This window comes from Carassius gibelio, chromosome B2, assembly GCF_023724105.1.
Source record: "Carassius gibelio isolate Cgi1373 ecotype wild population from Czech Republic chromosome B2, carGib1.2-hapl.c, whole genome shotgun sequence".
Lineage (NCBI taxonomy): Eukaryota > Metazoa > Chordata > Actinopteri > Cypriniformes > Cyprinidae > Carassius > Carassius gibelio.
The window spans coordinates 22,438,549-22,456,220 of NC_068397.1; the positions used below are offsets into that span (position 1 = coordinate 22,438,549).

General features: G+C 35.0%; 2 protein-coding genes across 5 annotated transcripts; both read left to right on the forward strand.

The window, feature by feature from the left end:
* Nucleotides 1-1,112: 1,112 nt before the first annotated feature.
* On the forward strand, nucleotides 1,113-10,359 carry LOC127951283 (Golgi integral membrane protein 4). 4 transcript variants are annotated; one of them, XM_052549089.1, is made up of 15 exons: nucleotides 1,113-1,615; nucleotides 2,923-2,997; nucleotides 3,174-3,223; nucleotides 3,333-3,386; nucleotides 3,492-3,642; nucleotides 3,781-3,863; nucleotides 4,176-4,259; nucleotides 6,433-6,594; nucleotides 6,935-6,977; nucleotides 7,050-7,268; nucleotides 7,620-7,690; nucleotides 8,149-8,286; nucleotides 9,113-9,169; nucleotides 9,274-9,363; nucleotides 9,534-10,358. In XM_052549089.1, the coding sequence occupies exons 1-15, from the start codon at nucleotides 1,429-1,431 to the stop codon at nucleotides 9,621-9,623; spliced, it is 1,554 nt and encodes a 517-aa protein (XP_052405049.1). In that variant the 5' UTR covers nucleotides 1,113-1,428; the 3' UTR covers nucleotides 9,624-10,358. The 4 variants fall into 4 exon arrangements, with proteins under 4 accessions (XP_052405049.1, XP_052405051.1, XP_052405050.1 ...); XM_052549091.1 differs by lacking the exon at nucleotides 6,433-6,594 and having other exon boundaries at nucleotides 9,534-10,359; XM_052549088.1 differs by having other exon boundaries at nucleotides 1,114-1,615; nucleotides 6,935-7,268; nucleotides 9,534-10,357.
* A 236-nt stretch (nucleotides 10,360-10,595) lies between these two features.
* Nucleotides 10,596-17,029, forward strand: LOC127951284 (programmed cell death protein 10). Its single transcript, XM_052549092.1, has 8 exons — nucleotides 10,596-10,763; nucleotides 11,593-11,752; nucleotides 12,192-12,247; nucleotides 12,416-12,533; nucleotides 12,661-12,787; nucleotides 13,287-13,365; nucleotides 15,990-16,072; nucleotides 16,231-17,029. The coding sequence occupies exons 2-8, from the start codon at nucleotides 11,665-11,667 to the stop codon at nucleotides 16,310-16,312; spliced, it is 633 nt and encodes a 210-aa protein (XP_052405052.1). The 5' UTR covers nucleotides 10,596-10,763; nucleotides 11,593-11,664; the 3' UTR covers nucleotides 16,313-17,029.
* Nucleotides 17,030-17,672: the final 643 nt, after the last annotated feature.

The window sequence follows — 17,672 nt, forward strand, 5'->3', positions numbered from 1 at the left end:
TTGTTGTGATAAAACTTTGAAAAGACGTATGACAAATCATACATACAATACAAAGGTTGCACGGTGACAAAGGAAATCTTCAGGAACCTTCTTTGCCTGCCATTCACCCAAGAACAAGGGGTCAGATGACTACTTCACATTCTTTTTCTTCCCTTTAGCTTGCTTTCAAGCTTATAGAAGTGAACAGCATGTATATCATTTGTCTCATCTTATTGTTTATAAGAGGTCTAAGGCAGTGGATACATCACACCTGACTGGCTCTTCAGCTTTCCAGCACATTCGATGGTCTCCTTCCAGCCATCAACCCATGTACTCCAGTCCACATTCTCAACCCAGATAACAGCAGCAGACTGAGCAGAAGTACTGTCAGGTCTGGAATCTTTGCTGCCAAAGAGAAAAGTTCAACCATTTTTGCATTAGTTTGTACCCAAAGTTCTTTTAGCAGCACAGCTGGCATGATGGTGGATCAGCTTTCTAAAGCTCCTCTGCTCCTGAACTCTTCTCTCAGGGGCCGGCTTCTCTTCCTGACCCCAGTCTACTTCATTCCACTTGTTCCAGGACATCAAATAGTTATCGTCGGCCCATGAGACAGAGGACTGTAAAGAACTAGTCTCAGCAGACTGCCTTCTGTCAGTTTATAGCTATTTACTTTCCTGAATTTCACGTACTTTTATTTCTAGTAGCCAGAAATGAGAATAAAACTAAATTTTTATTGTTTGTAATTTCATCTTGTAGTTTTTTTTTAGTTGTGTACCTACATAAAAAACTGTTATGAATAAGTCATAGCAATACAATAGTTTTACTTTATAAATGAGCATATACATTTATATTTCAAATCAGCAATGTTTAAAAGTTCACAGTATTTCTTCACCACAAAACGCTAATAAAAACAATAGCCTGAATGTCGGGGAATTTATGTGGTAGCAGTTGTAGCCTAACGCCTTTCAGAAAACATATAATAAATAATTTGTGCCCATAGGTGAGAAAACACTGTTTAATAAGAATATATAATATTGTGGATAGATTTCTGATGCACATTAATCTCTTTTGAGTACAGTAACCGAAGTACGTCAGCGTGCTGGCCTCTGGGTGGCACTGTAACGCTACTCAAAAGGGAGGAGTTGGTTAGGCAGCAACTCACAATAATGATAGTCCTTTGTGAATGACACGTATGAAAGTTTTGAAAAAGCTAATTCATAGCCATTAGTCGGACTTACTTTTTCCGTAAGGGATAAATAGCCTGTAATTAGGGCTAACTCGAGAAGTCTAGGCGAACTCAACTGGTGCGTCCATTAAAGGGACAGCATCGCGAGGAGAAAAAAATCAAATAAACAGACGGATCATGTGGCTTTCCTAAACATTTACGTTACTGAAGAAGAATCGGATGGCATATAGTCTTTACTGTCTACTCAAGAAGAGGAGGAAAGTATGGGGAAAGGAATTTGTTCGAGACGACAGAGAAGAATATTTCAGTCTTTCCTGCTTCTCATCTTCGTCTGCGGGACGTTGTACGCCTTCATGATCTCATATGAGATGCATAAAGAGCTGAAAAAGACCGAGGCGACGGCTTTGAAGTACCAGCAGCATCAAGAGTCACTTTCTGCGCAGCTGCAAGGTAGAAAATTAATGAAAAAGACCCTACAGCGAAGGCACTTTGTATTAGATGTTTGAGTGGGGCTTATCTGATTGATTTGAGATATCTGATGCATGCCTACGGAGATTTCTTTTGAAAATGTTTTGGCCTGTTTTATTAATTCCTCTTATCCAAGCCTAATAGTTGGTGCATAATAATTGACAAGCATCAGAACAACAAGATTTTCTTGTGAACACGATTCCTTGAGAATACTTATTTGTTTTCACTTGATGGCAATGCTTTCTGCCCTTTAAGCTTTTGAATGGGGTCCTTTGACAAACATCGGGTAACACCACACTGAGCATTTTCACCTTTCTGTGCCAGATCATAGTGTTTATTATATCAAAGTGAAGAACATAAAACCAAATCACACATCTGTCCTAAAAACAAACAAACATATCTTGCATAAAATAACTTGAATATTTACAACTGGACTTTTTACATTGTGAAATAATTTTCAGGACAATTAAGGTAATTTTACTCCTATATTCTAATCACTGTATAGTTTATTGTATTCTCTTTCTACTTTTTTCCCCAGTAATGATTCTCATTACTGTAATGCAGCCATTTAATGTACTGCAGTAAAGAGATTTTTTTTTTAATTAAAAAATAATTAGCTTTAATTCATTAAAGGCAGTACAGGAAAATACTATGATAAAATAAATTAATGTATATATGAATATATTAAATAAAATTTTAATTTATGTCATTCCAATGAGAATGACATTTTCATTACAGTAATGATTTGGGGATGAAATCACCTAAAACATCCTGAAAATAATATCATTAAAAAATGAAAGGAAAATTAGAGTATATGTATTAAGGGGAGTCATGGGCTATTGGTTTGAGATCTTGACTCCTAACCATAGGGTTGTGGGTTCGAATCTCGGGCCGGTAATACCACGACTTGGGTGCCCTTGATCAAGGCATTGAACCCCCAACTGCTCCCTGGGTGCCGCAGCATAAATAGCTGCCCACTGCTCCGGGTATGTGTTCACAGTGTGTGTTTGTGTTCAGTGAACTTTGGATGGGTTAAATGTCACTTTTTTTTTTCCATAGTAAACATGTATGTGTACATGTATATATGTATCTATGATGATTTTTTTATGTGCCAGTGTATTAAGCAACCATATGTCATCAATATTTATTTTATTTATATATGTAACTTAAACTTAACTTAAAAAAAATCTATTTATATGTTTTTGTAATTCCACAAAGCTGATAATTTCATATATTTACATTCTAAAAAAATAATATTATACAATAAAAAATTTTCTTTCTCTTTTCAGTGGTATATGAGCATCATTCTAAACTAGAGAAATCCCTCCAGAAAGAAAGACTTGAGCATAAGAAGGCTGAAGAGGGTAATGTCCTGTTCATTTGCACAATAATTGATTTCCTGATATACACAGCCCACTTAATCTGGATGCGATTTGATAATGATGAGAGATAATGAATGATAATGAATCCAGGTTGTGCTGAATGCAGTCTGCTTCACGTTTGTTTTTAAAAGCCTCTATTGATTGTCAATACATCGTAGATTTGCTTGTGTTTAAGCGGGAATCACAGAAAGCCCTCAACAAAGAAAAGGTAATTTAAAACTTATGGTGTTTTGATGACTAATGATGTATAAACATGGTATAGCTACTGTCAGATGTTGTGGATGCATAATAACTTACAGTTTTGTTTGACCTAACAGCAAGAATCAGCCTATCGACTGAATGCTCTGCATACAGAGCATCAAATACTGAAGGTGAGATGGAATAATGTAGTTTAAAAAAAAAAAATTATTAGTATTTTAATTGTGGATGATGTTAAATATAATAATTCTCATATCGTTTGCATACCACTAAATCAGTCCCAGCATGAAGACTTGAAGATGCAATATTATGAACTTCAAGAGAAGCACCAGAATCAAGGGCAGGACCATGAACGTGTTGTGGATGAGCACAGGTTGGAAATAGACAATCTACAGAGGGAGAAGGAGATTGAAATTTCCAGACTGAAAGGTGAATCTGTGTGCTGCTCTTCTATGTGTTCAGAGTAATCCGATTTAAGATCAGGCCAAATCCATTTCCAGACATATAAAATGCACCTGACCACATACATTTGCTAGAGTCTTTCATCACCAGATTTCCCCCTTGTAGAGAATGTGTACAACCTTCGAGAGGAGAACAGACAGCTGCGGAAATCTCATCAGGACATCTACACACAGTTACATGATGTGCAGGTCAGAGAAACTACAAAGGATTCTGTGATGCATTGTGTGATTAGAGTTTCAAGGAAGTTTGAATTTGCATGTAGTAGTTCAGTTAAGGACAGGGAATATGGTAGTCAACATTTGAAGTGGCTCAAAACCTTTCATCAAAGTTGTTTAACTAAACCTAAAACTAAAATGTGTTCTTGTGTTAGGACAACTTGGATTAACTAATGCTGACGACTGTATTGCTGTTCAGTTTGTAATCCTAAAACCTGGACTTTTACTATTCTAACCGTTACTGAAATTACAGTTAGAGTATTTATTTCTTCCTCATCATTTCAGGAACAGCACAAGAACCTGCGAGCTTCAAAAGATCATCTCTCACTCACATTACAAGACCATAAAAATGCACTTGTTGCTGCCGAGGTAACACACAGTCATGACCACTGCTTTAAGTTTGTGTGTATCATGCTTGAAGTCAATCACATTTGCCACCGCAACACCTTTAACAAATACAAAAACAAATTGGCAAATAAAATAAAACAAAAATGATTGCTTGGTATCCCAATCCTTAACATTTAATATACTGTGTTTGTTATTAATTTAAGAAAACACAAATTTTATGTTTGTGACGGTGTGGTCAAGATAAACAACTGTTAAAGACGGTGTACACTACCGTTCAAAAGTTTGGGGTTTGTAAGATTGTTTTGAAAGAGGTCTCTTATGCTCACAAAGGCTGCATTTGTTAGATAAATACAGTAAAAAGAGCAATATTGTTAAATATCATTACAATTTATTCTGTTTTAATATATTTCATAATGTAATTTACTCCAAAGCTGGTTTTTCAGCAGCATTACCGCAGTCTTCAGTGTCACATGATCCTTCAGAAATCATTTACTTATTAATTTTGGAAACATTCATTTTCTTTGGATCAGTTTAATGCATCCTAATGCACCTATATTAGTTTTTTCTCTCAAAGATTTTTATTGACCCTTAAACTTTTTAACCTACTAATCATGTTCTCATCTCATTTCATGCCATCTCACCCCACAAAGACAGCTTAAATGTGCAGAGAGATGTGAAATGGAGTTAAGTTTGTTGGAAACACCTGCCTAGCGATGTGTACATCTTAAGCATGTCTTAAGTCTCTTATTATGGTTGCTCTTTTTCTTTGCCTTAGGCCATCTCAAGCTGTAAATACTACCGATGTGTCACCCTGGCATTTGACCATGTGTGAGTGATGCATGTTTGCCTGCTATTAACATTTTAATACTGACATTATATCTGACCGGATATACAGAGCTGTGTAAAAGTTTTTGCCCCATTCCTGTATTTTTTCCCCCCTTTTTTGCATATGTGTCACACTTAAATGCGTCAGATCATCAAATTAATATTACTATTTCACAAAGATAATTTAAGTAAATACAAAAAGCAGTTTTTAAATGATTTCATTTATTAAGCATGATTAAAGAGCAACACACCATGCCGTAATCTAAAGAAATTTAGGAACAGATGAGAAACAAAGTAGTTGACATGTATCAATCTGGAAAGGGTTATAAAGCCATTTAAAAGGCTTTGGGACACCAGCGAACCAAGATCAGAGCCATGATCCACAAATGGAGAAACTTGTAACAGTGTTGAATGTGGTGATCAACAGTAAGAAAGAGACAGCATCCACAGGAGAGTTCTAAGGCTAACGCCACTGCTGACCAAAAAGAACACAAAGGCTCGTCTCACATCTGCCCCAAAATATCTTGGCTTATGCATCAGGACAGTGATCCCAAACACGCCAGCAAGTCCACCTCTGAATGGCTCAAGAAAAATAAAATTAAGGTTTTGGAGTAGCCAAGTGAAAGTCCGGACTTAAATCCGATTTAGATGCTTTGGCATGACAGTCCTTTCATGCTCGAAACCCTACCAATGTGGCTGAATTGAAACAACTCTATGGCCAAAGAGTGGGCCAAAATTCCTCCACAGCGATGTGAAAAACGCAGTGGCAGTTAACGCAAATGATTGATTGCAGTTGTTTCTGCAAAGGGCGGCACGAGTTATTACTGTAGATTTACGGAGCATTTACTTTTTCATGTAGTGCCAGGCAGGTTTTTTCCCTTAATAAATTAAATCATTATTTATAAAAACTGAATTTTGTATTAACTCGGGTTATATTTGTGTAATATTTTAATTGGTTTAATGATCTGAATCATTCAAGTGTGACATGCAAAAAAAAAAAAAGTCAGCATTTTTGCCGGACTCTAATGTCCCACTGTGACACATTCTAACATGTAAACTACTTATTCTCTCTCACCTTGCATTGTAGAAATAATAGTGTCATGCCGTATAAAACATTGTTCTCAAATAAAACTGGGAATCTGTTTTATAACAATTATTTATGAAGGTTAGAATATATAACATTATAAATTAAGTACATTTTCTCCTTGGCTGTTTATTTAATTTATGTTCTACAGTCTTTGTGCTGAGTTTGCATCTTTTTCTCGTAGAGTCAGCTCTCAATCTATTTGACTTTCATTACCCAATCTATGCTATACAAAGTATCACTTGAGAAATTTTAATTCCATCCTAATTCAATGTTTGAATAAAGCTTCAGGTGGATGAGCTGAGGCGCTTAAAGGAGAATCGCAATAAAGCATCCAGTGCAGGCCGCGAGGCTAAAATCTATAAATTTGCCACTGAGCGCACCCGCAGCTATATACTGAAGACAGTAGAGCGCCTAAATGAGGAGCTGCATAATAAGCCCATTCAGGTACAGAAGGAAATGTAACCTACAACGTTAACTTATTTACTATTTGGCTTTTTGCTTTTATTAATAAAGAAGCCTATGGATTAGTCTACTGTAGACATGAATGTATGCTGTTCACACTCTCGCGTGACAAATGGATTAAGTCTTAATCCTTTTTTGAAATTATTCTGACTTTCTTTTGCAGTTGAAGTATATATTCAAAGGCCATTTGGGCTAGTTTGTCAACTCCAGGATGAGATGACTCACATAACCTAATAATGTAAATGTGTGACTGTGGCTAATGCAAGTGTCTTATCATCAGGCCACACCACACTTTGGTCATACGGATGTTTCTCCTTTACAGGTGGAAGGATATGAGGAAAATGGAAAAGGTTTATCCCCTCAAGGTGTGTTGGAAATTGAAAATAACAATGCAACCAAAGTGGCAATGAAGCAGCCTCGGCAAATTGATATTTTAGCTGAGGGAAACGGCAAGAAAGAGGAGAGGAGCACATCAAAGGATAGAGGAGGAGAGGATAAGGGGGAAAAGGCAGTGCTGGAACATTCCTTATCAAACCCAGAAGAGCTGGGCATTAACCCTAGCAACACGCTAAGCCAAAGCCCCGGGAAACAGACACAGACAGAGCCACTTCACAGAACCAAAGGACACTTTGAGGCTTTGGATCCAGTTATTGCTGGTAAGGAAGGATATTTTTGTGGCAGGTATAGAGTTTTCTGATTCCGCTGTATTTTATGAAGCTAAGGGTTCAAGCACAAAAGTGCAAAGTGCTACCAAGCTGAGATTTGAACTGACAACATTTAAATCAAAACACTGATGTTATTATGCTGAAAAACATTTTTTTTTACCCATGAAATTGCCGTTAAATTTCACAAATTACAAAAAAAAGGTAAGTAACATATAAATGAAACATAAAATTACTAAGTAGATAACCTAAAGTAGTATTTTCTTGTAAAACAAAAATCTGTGTTTTTTTACAGCTTTGAAAAATAATTTTTACAGTTTAGTTTTCATTTCTGTTGAAATACAGGTAATGCTGTGCAAGCACACCATGTTATGGCTGGACGAGAAGATGTAAAGGAGATGCAAAAGCTTGAAAAGGTGTGTCTGATAATGCGGTGTGTGTTTTATTATATATAATGTCTCAGTGTCTTTTTTTGATCTGCATTTGCAAATTTTCCTCTTTGCAGTAAGAACTGCATGATCAGACATGAAAGAGGCCTAAAACAGATTTGAAAAGATCAATGTTTGTTTACGCTGTTCAGAAATTAGATCTGTGTCACATGTAGAGAGGAAAAAACTGATCCGGACCACTTACACAGCGAGTGAATGACAAATTGCATGCAGAGTCATAAATTAATTATTCAATAACATCAAGGCAGTGTGGCGTAAACACTGTGGCTGCGCTTTCTCTGTATTATTTCTCGAAAAGCTCAATTATTTGACTTTGAAGTGCAAATTGCAATTTCTTTAAAGTTTTATCACAGGAAAGTATATCATTTGAAGTTTAAGATTTCTATTAATGACTTCTTCTCTCTTGAAATGACTCTTTTGAGCAGGGCATAGGAGAAATAAACCTGAACTCTTTGAATGAGGCCAACAATCAGAAAGAAGATGAATTTGAAGAGGCAGAAGAAGAGACCGAGTACAAGAGCAATGCGAATAAGATCAGGCCTGAAGAGGATGAGCAGCTTGTGGTGAGCTAACAAGAAGGATACAGACAAGCTCCTCTTCTAATATTCATGGAATAAAGTCTGCAGTGATACTGACCTCTGACATTTGTACAAGTTTGATTTATTTTGCCAAGGGATTTTCTTTAATTTATCATTATTTTGCATATTGAACATACACTACTGTTCAAACATCTGGGGTCAGTCAGATGATTTTTTTTTTTTTTTTTTTTTGAGAGATGAATTTTATTCAGCAAGGAAACTGATCAAAACTGATTGTAATGCCTTTTACATTGTCACAAAAAATATATATATATTTCAAATAAATGCAGTTAATGTTTTAAATGTTCAGTTGGCGAAAGAATTCTGAAAATATCATGATTTCTACAGAAAAAAAAAATTGATAACAAAAACACTGAAGACACTGTGACACCGAGCAATGATGCTGAAAAGTTAACTTTGCCATCATAGGAATAAATAATGTTTTAAAATACATTAAAATAAAAGCAGTTATTTTCAATTGTAACTATTTCACAGAATTAGTTTCACAGTTTTTAGTGTATTTTTGATCAAACAAATGCAGCCTTGTCTAAAAAAACACTTCAGCACTTTAATAACTAAAGCAAATCTTTAAATTAACATCCATTTTATAATTTATAGCAAATCTTTAAATTAACATCCATTTTATAATGTACATATATATATATTAGTGATTTATTTTTTCGTTTAGACAAAAAAGTAAATAAATAAATGTAAAACCTGTTGACAAAGTTGCTGTTAGTAGTTTCCAGCAAACAAACTAAACCCACTGGTATGGAACGATAAGCAGATTACTGATGGACTATATCAATAGGTGGCAGGCAATCCCGAGCAGCAAGAGGACCAGCTGGATGAGCAATATGAGGATGAGGTGAGGGAATACAGGCATTGATGGACTGGTGTGCTGAGGAAGTGATACAAAATGCTACATGAAAAATGACTTGTTCTCATCATCCCCACTGCAACATCCATTAGACTCTTGATGACTCAGTGCATGACAGACAGAAGAGAGCAGAAGAGGAAGAGAGTGAAGAAGATCCCTACAGTGAGCGTAATGGAGCACAGGTCAGCCAACTGCTTAAGAAGGCCTTTCCTATCAATCAAGAATTATAACTCTGTACTTCAGCTGAAAATGCAGAGCAGTGTCTTTAGAATGTAAATGCACAGAATGTTAGACCGGCTAAGTGCATTTTGAGCACAGGAGATTTGAAATATGAAAAAATGTTTTGTTTCAGGGCCATGGTAAACTGAATGAAAACCCAGAAGCTGAAAAAGATGCCAATCAGATGGAAAGCTTCCAAGAAAAACTGATAAAAAGAGGGTGAAGAAGAGCTTAGGGAAAGAAATCAAAAGCCTGAGATGTGGAGGGGACTGATTCTAGTTTCTGATGAGTGGCTTTACACGTTTCTCCTTGCAACAACTGTGATCCCTTTTTTTTTTTTTTTTTTTTTTTTAAGTGACTACTTATGCAAGAGCCTTGTACTTCCAAGTACAAGGATTTGTTTAGCATTCATATTTAATCAAAGCATTGTATCTTTTTGATCTTACGGATATGAAATGGCACCCTGCTGAATACAAATAAGTAAACTTTTGATTTCTTATGTCAGTGAGTAGTTGAATGATTTCATATAGGCAAATACTATTCATTTTTTAATATTCCCTCAGTTCTGTACTTCAGATTTTTAAGGTTAAAAAAATTTATTATTACACTTATTAAAAGTAGTAATGTAGTAAAATGGATAACAAGTTCAATTGTAAATGATTTTCAAATGTTTCTTTTTACCTTTTTGTACTTTTTGTACTTTTTGTCTGGTATGTCGATTTCATCTCAAAACCTAAAGCACATCTGGACATTCCCTGTAAAGTATAAAAATAGTGTATATATTAAAGCTGTAAAAAAAGCTATTTTATCATTTTCTGTTATCAAATTAAATTGTTATGCTTCTCAGTATGAACCTTAAATAATTTGAACATGTGGTCATAAAATTTACTTTTTTTTATTACACTATATTTTGAAATATTTACATTAAACCAAATCAGGGATTTTTATTTTTTCATTTTTTTTATTAATTAAATTCATGATTAATGTGGGTTCTTTTTTTCATCTTCACCCCTTATAGTTTTGTCTTTTCTTAACTACTCATACTATTATTATTTTCTTAACTACTCATATAATATTATTATTTTTTGCGAATAAAATGCTGCATGTTTACTGTTTTGCAAATAAAAAGGTCACATTTTTCTACAGTAATTTACATTATATTCAATAAGGTACAGTCTTCTCGTCTGGTTGGTCAGGAGACGGAAGTCGTCAGCTTTCTAGCTCACGCAGAAAACTTCCGACTTCCGAAGTTGAAAAATAAAAAACAAAAAAACAACACGGCTACATTTTGCTAGCTAAGCTTCAAGGAAATCTTTATTACTTACCCTTCAGCTGTGGGACGTGCGGTCGAAGACGAGAGCGGGTATTTTTGTTAAGATTGTGATATATTAAATGTATGGACGTCGAAATGAACAGATCTGTCTGCTAACTTTGATAGCCAGCCTGTTCATTTTTGGCTATGAAGGAGTTAGCTAGGCTGTTAACTCTAAGAAACACTTGAGAAATAAGCTTGAATAATGTCAGAATGAGTAATGTTTTATTTGGCTTTTGGCGGTTTAAACACAGCTAAGCTGAACCGAAAGGAGCCGAAGGGATTGTGACAAAGATGCTATAAAAACATTTGCTTCAAGTCTGTTGTAATGGACGGGTTAGCAGGTTAAATAATTAAACATAGTTCTTCTAGCTTGGACTATCTAGGCTACATTTGTGACAAAAACAAGGTGTCAACGTTAGATTGTGTCAGATGACGTCGATGTTATGTCATGCATGTTAGCAGTCAAGTTTGACTGAGGAAACCATTGCTGTAAAATATATATGTATATTTTACATAATATATAAATAAGGTATATATAATTCATTAAAATAGTTACATTGAGAAAGGCTTGATCAGAATATTTATTTAAATGCAGTAAGAGTTATATAATTAATTGTATCTTCTTAATTGCACCTCAGAGTAAAAATACTAATAATTTAATGTTACTGATTTTTTTTTTAAAGTCATATTCTCTTAGCTGTCACTAATAGTGTGTTCAAAACTTCCAAGTAGTAACATTTTTTTTATATTTAATCTGTTAAATTATGAAATGTAAATCTTTTAATGTAGAAAATTTGTCATGAAATAAATTGTTATGAGTTGAGAGAATACATTTTTGATATCCGTTAATTCAATGTATTCCTTCCAAACCTTGTAGTGTGCTTGAGAGAACTGAGTGAACTGTGTGGCTCAACTGCCCATTTTTACCTGAGGTGGGCCTCCATTGAGGATGACAATGGAAGAGATGAAGAATGAAGCTGAGACAAATTCAATAGTCTCTATGACATTATATGCAGTCATGTATCCAGTCTTCAATGAGATATTGAGATTTACAATTCAGTATAAATGAATATGTAGTTTATTGACCATATAAACATGTTATGTTTACATTTGTATGATGGAACTTGCTGTCAAATTATGGATTTTATCTTTCATTCAATTAATTATTTATTTATCTACCATTTTTTTTTCTTTTTTACAGCTGTTCTCTGCACACTTATAAATTTGTGTTTTTTTTATCCATGTTAAATACAAAGTTTAAAAGAATAGCATTTATTTTTAAAATATAAATCTTTTATAACATTATACTTATCTTTATTGTCACTTTTGATAAGTGAATTGCATACTTGATAAATATTTATGAAAAAAGTTTTACTGACCACAACATTTTTAGCAGTGGTGTGGCTTAATGCAGTTAATATTACATGATAAAGAATGTGAATATGAAATATTTGATTTTGAATTTGTTCATCTGACAGTTGGAGAGGATAAACCTGTCAGCAGCACAGACGTTGCGGGCAGCATTTATCAAAGTAAGACTTCCTGAAAGTGTCCGTTCGTCATTCATCAATAAATTAATTTACTTTTTCTGATATGTTATCTCGCTTCATTTTTTAAAAAACGATTAATTTCATGCTCAACATAATATAAGGTTTACTGATGTGAGTTTAATGCTCTTCAATCGACGCCACCCTCTCAAGGCAGAGAAGGAGAACCCAGGCCTCACTCAGGATATCATCATGAAGATACTGGAGAAGAAGAGCGTGGAGATCAACTTCACAGAGTCACTACTGCGCATGGCTGCAGATGACGTGGAAGGTAAAAAAACATGATTTGCTTCTGGTACAGTCTGTAATTCTGGACCTTTCCTACACTCAAATGTTAACAAAATAATGACTTTCTGTAGTATCTGAACCAAAGATGTTTTGTGATTCATATTTCACAGAGTACATGATTGAAAGACCAGAGCAGGAATTCCAGGACCTAAACGAGAAAGCACGGGGCCTCAAACATATCTTGAGTAAAATCCCAGATGAGATCAACGACAGAGTGCGATTTCTACAGACCATAAAGTGAGGATCCTGTCCCATGTTTTTGCCTTGATGGCATAGTGGTTAAAGATCTGCCCCGGTAATCTGTATGGCACTTAACCTCCAGTCACTCCAGAGGGATTGTCCCAGTAAAAAGTGTACTTTATGTCACTTAGGATAAAAGCATCTGCTAAATGAATACTTATGTTGTACTTACTACAAACTAGAGTAATGATCACGCAATAACTGCAGTCGAAATCGTTTGGAGCCTATAGAGTTTTCTCCCCTTATAGTCTTGCTTAAAGTCTAGTGCTTTAGTTTTAATCAAGCAATCAGCCAACTATTAATCGACTAAGGGATCTCACATAGCTGACAATACCATGGCTGCATAGACCTCAGGAGATGTTCAAACGTGAAAGATTTGTAGACATTTTAATGGGCCTCTCCTCTGTTATCTTGCCACTATCTGCTGACTGCTGAGTCAGTGCTTCCCTGTTCATAAACGTATTCATCACTCCTGACCCCTCACTGATTTCCACAGAGACATCGCCAGTGCCATAAAAGAGCTGCTGGACACAGTCAACAATGTGTTTAAGAAATATCAGTATCAGAATCGCAGGGTAAGTATTTCTTCTTGAATCTTGAACCGTTTCACTGCCTTTATTATGCTTGGAAGAACCAGGACATATTTTTTTATGTAACACTGATTGTATTTGTTTGCAAGAAGAAAGTCATACACGCAGAGGATGAGAAAGTCATGGGGTAATTTTCATTCTTGGAAGTCCAGGGATTTTCTTTGCGATTAATTTCTAATGCTTTTATCACGGTATACAGTATTATCGCGATATTGAAATTTCATTTTAAAAAGTGGTCATAATACAGTATAACAGGTTTAATAACTTTTTTCTTATAACAAAAATAACTATGCAATAAAGCAATACAGAAAAATATATAAAGTTAAAAGTTTTACATAGATTAAAGTGCAAAAGAACTATAAAGACCAATAGTTATCACTTTACAATAAGATCTCTTTAGTTAACCTTAGATAATGCATTAACATTCACAATGAGAAATAGTTACATTTGCTACATAAGTCATTTATCTTTGTTAAAAAAAATCTCTTAGTTCGTTAGCTTATTAAATGACACAGTTGCAGCTTTCAATTTCAGCAACGTGTTACATATTGTAATACGTAAGATTAATGAATGTTTAGAAGATTTTTTCTTTGGCAGTTTGTTAATTAATGAATTAACTAATGTTAACTAAAGAAGTAAAGTGTGAATAAACAATAAAGAATCAAAACACTTTCAAACAATATCTAGGATATGTTGTAGTCCAGATTAAAATGTAAAAATGTGATTAACAACACAGCAAATCCACAAATCTTAATGGCTATTTAAATACGTCTTAGGCCTGGTTCACATGGGACGATTTTAAAATTGTCGGCCGATTTTCCAAACCTGAGAGACCCCACACACGGCGATAAAAAATCACGGGTCTAACATTTTTGGTCTACAGTGTGTGGTGTGCAGCCACACGGAAAAATCAACACATCACACAAGAAACCGATTTGACTCCCGAGCATTCCCATGTCAGACGGGAAATCTCGCAAAATTCCTCAAGATCAAACGTGACTTCAGAGTAAACAATCATGGTGGACGAAGAGGATGCAAACACGAGACATTTATATGAATGAATGTTATGGTCATGCTAGCGATGGGTAACGTTACTGTAGATAAACATTACCTGGTATTTCAAGTGCAGCAGCAATTTCTGCCCAATTCCTCTCCTTGTCATATCGGTTATGATATTCTTTACACGAAACGTTGTACAAACATTCACGGTGTTGCCACAGGTCGACGAGTTGGTCCTCCATCTCCGACGTCCACCGGACTTTCTGGTGCGCCATTCCGCCGGCTGTTTTGATTTTGTTTCCCGGTATGTCCTCACCGCCTCGTCACCTCGCTTTCTGACTGGCTACACGCCACAGTCCACAGGCTGCGTGATCGTTTGTCCTCGGGGGACACCACACACGAGAAGAAATCGGGCCAAATAAATCCAACATGTTGGATATCCCTGATTTGAGATCGGAGCGGTCCCGACGTCCTTCCGAGCAGAGGAGAGCAGTCTTAACACACCACACACGGCAGGAATATTTGATCAGATTATTTTACGATAATTGGAGCATCCTAAAATTGTCGGAAGGGGGGAATCGGGGCTAAAATCGGCCTATTTATCCTGCCGTGTGAACCAGCCTTTAGAAAGTAGAGCAGCTGCTTTATTTATGGGGTTTCCAGGATAAGGTCTGCATTTTCTGCAGTTTAGCGCCATCTTCTGTCGGAGAGTGAATGTGCTTTCATTCAGCACATGTTCCTTCATCCAGTTAATGGGAAAGTATTCTTAAAATGCATTCCAAATTCTGAATAATTTGTAATATATAATTATTCACGGTATTTAGAAGTGCCCACGAAAACAATATTGTGCATATTCATTACTGTGGTGTATCACACTACCAAATACCAGCACTTCTACTTAGAACTATACCTTGAGATGAATAATTCACCCAAAAATGAAAATTTTGAAAGAATGTAAACCCTCAGGTCATGATGTAGGTGAGATTGTTTCTTCAATGATACGGACTTTGAGAAATGTAGCATTACGTCACTTGCTCATCAGTGGATCCTCTGTAGTGAATGGGTGCCATCAGAATGAGTCCAAACAGCTGATAAACAAAAAAAGCTTATGTTTATTATTATGGTTTATGAACTCAACAGTTTAAAAATAAAACACCTTGATGATGGATATCTGATAAAAGAAAACATTATTTTGATGTCTTTATCATCTGTTTTTAAAAAGTAACATCTTGGATGGCCTGAAGGTGCGTAAATATTCAGAAAATTTGGGTGAACTGTTCCTTTAAGCTCTATTGATAGTGCTTATAAATACATTTCGAATCTTTTCTTGAAAAAAGAAATGTAGCTTGCAGTGAGACACTTGCAGTGGAATCTGTCCAATTCATAAATGTTAGAATACTCATTGTAGTAATAGAGCCACAAGTCATAAACATTATGTGTGTTAACATGATTTTAATGTGAAGAAAATAATTTACTAACCTTTTCTGTGTAATGTTCATCTAATTATACTTTGTTACAATTTTGCTGCAACGACAGCCTAATGGCTAAAAAAAAAAAAGTTTTTTTTCCCTTAATAACCAAATATTAACATTTTAACTTTTTTTCCCCAGGCACTTGAACACCAAAAGAAGGAGTTTGTGAAGTACTCCAAAAGCTTCAGTGATACACTGAAAACATACTTCAAAGATGGAAAGTAAGCAAGCAGACAGTGACGGATGTCTTTTTAAAGTGCAGTGCTTATGCTTCTAGCAGACATCTGTTTTACAGATCTTCTATGAAAGTACATTTCTCTGTGAAAAATGATCAGCCAGTTGATGTCCTGAGCAGTGACTTTCTCTTTCCCATCCACAGGGCAATAAACGTCTTTATCAGTGCCAACAGACTTATCCACCAAACTAACTTGATACTACAGACGTTCAAAACCGTGGCCTAGGAGATGGAGACGTGACGTGTGCGGGAGTGTGGAGCCAGTTATGTTTAATATACAAAGATTTTTGTATTTTCAAAGTATAATTTATCAACTTTGCCTCATTTAAAGGAACTTGTTCAAGTTCAAGACACGTTCATTTACCCTTACCTAAAAAATTATGATTTTTACCCTTACTGACAGCTTCATTACCTTTTTCTTTTACTATTGTTCCGATCAAACGAAAGCCAAAAGACTTTGCGCCTTAAAGTGTCATGCAACATTCCATATTCAAAGTGTAAATATTAGTATTCTTTCTTTGTCATTGAGACATAAAGAACAAGAATAGGAATAAATTATGTATTTAACAGATATTTGGTTATAAATGTTCAATAAATAGTTTCCAAATGTTTAATATTCTCGGGAGTCTTGGGAGGTTTTTAATTTATTCAATTAATATATCCCCACAGCTACACTAAGGAAGTTAAAAACACAGCTTTTATGAAGTCTGCTCTGTAATGTACATAAAGAAGCACAGTTAATGGAAGAGCTGTTTGACTTTCTATGCGTTTAAGTGGATATTTAATGGTCTGCGAGTAGATGCAGAAGAGGGTGTCCTGGGCTGAAAGATGCTGAGTATAGTCTAATTGGGTCACCCAACCTCATAATGTTATTAGTTTTGAAACTGAAAACCAAAACATGCATATTTGCTGTCATGTACAAAAATACACTACTGTTCAAAAATGTGTTGCTTGTCATTTATTTTTCTTATTCTTAAGAAGCCTCTTATTCTCACCAAGGCTGCATTTATTTAATAAAAACAAAATACAGCAAAAAGGTAATATGAAATATTGCAATTAAGAAGTTTTCATTTTTTCTTTTTTTTGTAATTTTTTAATTATTCCAGTTATTTGCAAAGCTGTTTTTAGCAGCCATTACTCTAATCTTAAACATTAATAAGAATTATATCAGAAGGATCTGGCGACACTTAAGAATCTTAAGTGTCGCCAGATCCTTCTGATATAATTCTTATTAATGTTGAAAACAGGTGTGCTGCTTTATATTTGTGCATAGACTGTGAATTTATAAAAAAAAAAAAAAAAATCAGGTTTTCTTTTGAGTCCTGAAAAAAGAATGGAATTTATTCAGAAGTTAAAAGCCTATAATTTATTTAAGTGTATATTTTTGTAACATAATAAATGTCCTTAACTTGATCAAAACTGGCAGTTATTTGCCATTGTAAAAATAAATATTAATTTATATAAAAATAAAATCATGCAGACCCTATAATTTTGAATGCTCTGTCCACATATTTTTAATGAACAGTTGTTTAAAAGAGTATAGTCTTAAAGGGATATTTCTCTCTAAAATTAAGTTTTGTTATTAT